Source organism: Osmia bicornis, chromosome 6 (assembly GCF_907164935.1).
Source record: "Osmia bicornis bicornis chromosome 6, iOsmBic2.1, whole genome shotgun sequence".
Classification (NCBI taxonomy): domain Eukaryota; kingdom Metazoa; phylum Arthropoda; class Insecta; order Hymenoptera; family Megachilidae; genus Osmia; species Osmia bicornis.
In genome coordinates, this window is record NC_060221.1 from 4,460,474 (window position 1) to 4,464,756 (window position 4,283).

Consider the following 4,283-nt stretch of genomic DNA (forward strand, 5'->3'; position numbering starts at 1 on the left):
AATTTATTTATAATTTTCATTTCGGTATTTGTAATAACAAAACAATAATTCATGTATAATTTGAGTTTTTATTATGTAACATAAAATAACAATAACTCTAGCTTCATTAAGCTTTTAATGGAGAGCTTATTAAACCTATAAGAACACAGTCTGCTTCCAAGATTGTTAAATCTGAAGTTGCTCCTAAGAACCGTGTAGATAATTCCAAGTCCTTAATTCTTAATTTCACTTTTGCTCCCCTAACATATTTTCTGAAATAATAAAAGAAGAAGATGGTTATTCCTGATTGAGATTAGAATTTTTGTTTGTTACTTACTCTGAATCTTTTTTAGGTTTTGGACATACGCAATGAAATTTCCATCCAAAGTCAATATATAAATCATCACCAATTATTTGAAAAATTTTTCCTGCTATCACCTTATCCTCAGGATCTCCTAGCTGTAACAAAATTAATGTCATTAAAAATAAAAACAATGCAACAATTTTTATACAAACAAAAGATAGCGTTAGATTATAAAATATCACAATATGTCTACTATTTACATCTATGAATTTAGAATATCGAAGTAACGAAGGAAATGTAGCACGCTTTGGAATCGCTACAGCTTCCTTGGCATCATCAGGATTCATATGTTCACGAAGTAGTTGTTGGAAAATATTCGCTTTATCTTCTGCAACATCACCACTTTCTTCGCTTTTATTTGTCTGACTTTCGTCTGAAATTTGTTTAGTACAATAGTTTCGCATAAATATTGAACTTGTCTGAGACGTATAAATGGTATACAGTTGCATTATCTTTTGGCAACGTTGAATTTTATTCATTTTAGAAGCCGGGAAACGTGCTTCTTATTCAAATATGATAGGTTATGTTTGAATGTTTATTTTCTACCGCGTCGGTATACCAATCAGTCGTATACGCGCTTACTTATTACCCTAACGATTAACGCGTTGAATTTTTTGGGATTAAAAAGTAAATGAATTGTGTAATTTTAAAACTTTATTACGTTTAACAATGAGGTCAATTTAGTTAAATAAAAGTCAGACTTATATTCAGTTTTGTTTGATACGTGTAACAAAATTCGCGTTCATAACCTATTCATTGTTAACTCAATGTTATATCTTTCAGGAAACGTTACGATAATGTTGAGAAATGGTATGGCATTCAATATTTTATCCAGAACTATTTCTACATCGCCAATATCTAATCAAGTAATTAAATTAACACGATTGAGGGTCGTGGATAATAGCGATATTGGAAAGCAAGCAATGTTAGAAGGGAAACCGCCACGCTGTATACATGTTTATAATAGAAAAGGAGTTGGATACATTGGTAGGTTGATAAGTGAATTATATAAATAATATTGATGATAAACTTTCATGGTTGTGTTTGAATAATACAGGTGACAAAGTTATGGTTGCAATAAAGGGTGAGAAGAAGAAAGCTATATTAGTTGGCTTGAAACAGAAACAAAATGTAAAGGTTCCTAAGTTTGACAGTAATAATATAGTTCTCATAGATGATAATGGAACACCTTTAGGTACCAGAATTCAGGTTCCAATTCCTCATATTCTTAGAACAATAATGAGAGAAAAAACACACAGCAAAGGTGCTGATTACACAAAATTGCTAGCTATTGCAACAAAATTTGTATAATCGATTTGTATAAATAGAAACCTACTTTCATTTACATATGTGTATACATGGTTAATTAAATGTATGAAATATGTTGTTTCAATCGTTATTCGTTATGTTTAGCAATGAGGTTATGTTGGAAGAACACTCCGCATGAAATTTGAAAACCAAAATAAAAATTGTTATTTTATTATCAAATTAATTTTACTATTAAATGAATCATTTGTTTCGGGTTTAAATAGATAGATAAATTAAATGTATAGTCTGATTGCGAGACCAATGATATTTGTAAAACAATATAGGGAATTTTTCTGAACTGCCTATATTGTTGCATAAACTGTGTAACTAAACGACTGAACTCTGAAGGCATAAGAGAAATTTATATTGGTAGAATAGCGGGAAAAAAGTGAAAAACTGTGGCTAATTTACGTTTTATTATTGTGTCATGGTGAAAAGATTAATATGTCTATGCAAATACAAGAATGGAATTATGAGAATTGTAAATTTTGAGTTGAGAGAATCGAGTTGTCGTTAGTTGAGGTTGAGACCTAATATTCGTGTAACTTTAATAGGGATATTTGAAGAAAAGTAGGAATCTTGTGGTTTAGTGATAGGTGATAGTGGTTGTCTTATAAATGGCGGCTCAGGGAGAAGCACGCTGTTTCATTTAACCGCGAGATTTTACGTTGACGAGATTTGTGTATGTAACAAGTATTTAAAATATCAACGTAACAATCCGCGGTCAATGAAACAGTCCGATTGCTATACCGTTTACAAAACAAAAAAGTAAAGTATATAAATTTTTAGGTATAAAAATCGAATAAAATGGGGAATGTACTAGCTGCCTCTGTACCTCCTCCACCTTCGCCGCCACCTCCAACTTCAGGATTACTTCCGAATTTAGAAAAACCAGATTTATCTACGGGATTGCACCCGTCTACCAAATCCTCGGATAGCTTATCAAATCCAGGCACGATCGAGGATCTTCATAAAAAGTGTAAAGGTATCCTTACAGTTTCATTCATTTTCATTTTTTTTTCACATTATCTTACGTTATCTTGCTATTTCTATTGAAATAGTAGAATGGCAGTCAAATGATTTTTATTTGAAGACAGTTGAGTGTAATATTAACATTGAGTATTAATTTTCATGGCAGATGTATTCCCTGTTAATTTTGAAGGTGCAAAACTAATGTTCAATAAAGGCCTTAGCAATCACTTTCAAATTTCCCATACAATAAATATGAGTTCAGTCGCACCGTCTGGATACAGGTAAGGTTATTAAATGCATTTAAATAAAGTTACAATTGTTAGGCCATTGAATGATATTAAAATCTGTTTAGATTTGGAGCAACTTATGTTGGTACACAGGAGCCGGTACCTTCAGAAGCTTACCCAGTTTTACTAGGTGACATTGATCCAAGTGGAAATCTTAATGCCAATATAATTCATCAATTTGGTCAGAGGATAAGAGGGAAATTAGCTACTCAAGTACAAAAAAGTAAATTCACCGCTGTGCAAATGACAACGGATTATCGCGGCGATGCTTACACGTTGTCTTTCACGGTGGGCAATCCAGATGTATTAAATGGTTCTGGTAAGCGTGCGAGGTAAAGGTCTATAATGTGAAATTTTCATAAAGATTATGGTACCAAACTAATTTTTTTAGGCGTTTTCGTGATGCATTATCTACAGAGTATAACACCTTCCATCGCGTTGGGCGGAGAATTAGCTTATCAAAGAGGCCCTGCCATACCAGGAGGTCAGGTTGCTGTTCTATCAGCGGCCGGAAGGTATACATGCGATGATTCCACAATCAGTGCTAGTCTAGGTGTGTAAAAATTCATCCTCGAGGCACGTGACTTACCATTGCCGTTGGAGTTAGATCTTGTCTCGAGAAAATTATTTCTAACAAAATTATATTTTTTATAGGTTTTTCTGGTTGTCACCTTTGTTTCCATCAAAGAGCTAGTCCGCAGTTGCAGGTTGGAGTGGAGTTGGAAATAAATTCTAGAATACAGGAATCCACCGGCACTATCGCCTATCAAGTCGATTTACCAAAGGCCGATTTAATATTTAGAGGTAGAACGGTGTTGATTTAGATGAAACAAATTTTCGATGAATTCGAATGGGAAAGGAAAGGGAGGGGAACGTAACTATAATTTCATTCCAGGGAGCGTAGATACAAATTGGTCAGTGGGTGCTGTATTGGAGAAGAAATTGCAGCCATTGCCATTCTCATTTGCGTTAAGTGGAATGATGAATCATAGTAAACAACAATTTCGGCTCGGCTGCGGTTTGATAATCGGTTAAGGCTAGGCATTTAGTTGAATATCGGTCGAGTACATAATCTAGCCAAGCGATGAGAAGGAGAGAAACGCAGGAGTGACTTGACCACTGCGTACCATAATTAAGGGAACGTTGTAATTACTATCGATGAAACCCAATTGATTATCTTCTTCTCGTTGATTACCTCGTCTGTTCGCTATTGTGTTTATACGACCATTTTGTTTGTTTATTTTTTATTAAAGATACACCGTACCAACAGGGTTTGCTCTCATTGTGTACATTCTTTTAATTTAAGCTGAGCGCCTGTGTGTGTGTATGGTTGCATTTACAGTCGATTAATTTATTAGTGTAACTTCTGTTTC

The 4,283-nt window shown here is 33.9% G+C and overlaps 3 protein-coding genes across 5 annotated transcripts; 2 read left to right on the forward strand and 1 right to left on the reverse strand.

Annotated features, from left to right (window-relative positions):
• Positions 1-48: 48 nt before the first annotated feature.
• Positions 49-822, reverse strand: LOC114874486 (28S ribosomal protein S28, mitochondrial). Its single transcript, XM_029183797.2, has 3 exons — positions 544-822; positions 317-438; positions 49-251 (listed from the first exon to the last, which is right to left on the reverse strand). The coding sequence occupies exons 1-3, from the start codon at positions 820-822 to the stop codon at positions 107-109; spliced, it is 546 nt and encodes a 181-aa protein (XP_029039630.1). The 3' UTR covers positions 49-106.
• A 64-nt stretch (positions 823-886) lies between these two features.
• LOC114874487 (39S ribosomal protein L14, mitochondrial) lies at positions 887-1,736 on the forward strand. Of its 2 annotated transcripts, none has more exons than XM_029183799.2 (3): positions 887-970; positions 1,127-1,330; positions 1,401-1,736. In XM_029183799.2, the coding sequence occupies exons 2-3, from the start codon at positions 1,141-1,143 to the stop codon at positions 1,652-1,654; spliced, it is 444 nt and encodes a 147-aa protein (XP_029039632.1). In that variant the 5' UTR covers positions 887-970; positions 1,127-1,140; the 3' UTR covers positions 1,655-1,736. The 2 variants fall into 2 exon arrangements, with proteins under 2 accessions (XP_029039632.1, XP_029039631.1); XM_029183798.2 differs by having other exon boundaries at positions 945-1,037.
• A 232-nt stretch (positions 1,737-1,968) lies between these two features.
• Positions 1,969-4,182, forward strand: LOC114874485 (mitochondrial import receptor subunit TOM40 homolog 1). Of its 2 annotated transcripts, none has more exons than XM_029183795.2 (7): positions 1,969-2,247; positions 2,441-2,636; positions 2,790-2,904; positions 2,976-3,229; positions 3,302-3,463; positions 3,565-3,714; positions 3,806-4,182. In XM_029183795.2, exons 2-7 carry the CDS (start codon positions 2,459-2,461, stop codon positions 3,943-3,945), a joined length of 999 nt encoding a protein of 332 aa, XP_029039628.1. In that variant the 5' UTR covers positions 1,969-2,247; positions 2,441-2,458; the 3' UTR covers positions 3,946-4,182. The 2 variants fall into 2 exon arrangements, with proteins under 2 accessions (XP_029039628.1, XP_029039627.1); XM_029183794.2 differs by having other exon boundaries at positions 2,245-2,333.
• Positions 4,183-4,283: the final 101 nt, after the last annotated feature.

Excerpts from the sequence above, each read along its gene's own strand:
- LOC114874487 (XM_029183799.2), top strand. The coding sequence starts at position 1,141 with ATGTTGAGAAATGGTATGGCATTCAATATTTTATCCAGAACTATTTCT. Across the intron at positions 1,331-1,400 it reads AAAAGGAGTTGGATACATTG|GTGACAAAGTTATGGTTGCA; the intron begins GTAGGTTGATAA and ends TGAATAATACAG.
- LOC114874486 (XM_029183797.2), bottom strand. The coding sequence starts at position 822 with ATGAATAAAATTCAACGTTGCCAAAAGATAATGCAACTGTATACCATT. Across the intron at positions 439-543 it reads GATATTCTAAATTCATAGAT|CTAGGAGATCCTGAGGATAA; the intron begins GTAAATAGTAGA and ends ATTTTGTTACAG. Across the intron at positions 252-316 it reads AAACCTAAAAAAGATTCAGA|AAAATATGTTAGGGGAGCAA; the intron begins GTAAGTAACAAA and ends TTATTATTTCAG.
- LOC114874485 (XM_029183795.2), top strand. The coding sequence starts at position 2,459 with ATGGGGAATGTACTAGCTGCCTCTGTACCTCCTCCACCTTCGCCGCCA. Across the intron at positions 2,637-2,789 it reads TCTTCATAAAAAGTGTAAAG|ATGTATTCCCTGTTAATTTT; the intron begins GTATCCTTACAG and ends TTTTCATGGCAG. Across the intron at positions 3,715-3,805 it reads GGCCGATTTAATATTTAGAG|GGAGCGTAGATACAAATTGG; the intron begins GTAGAACGGTGT and ends ATTTCATTCCAG.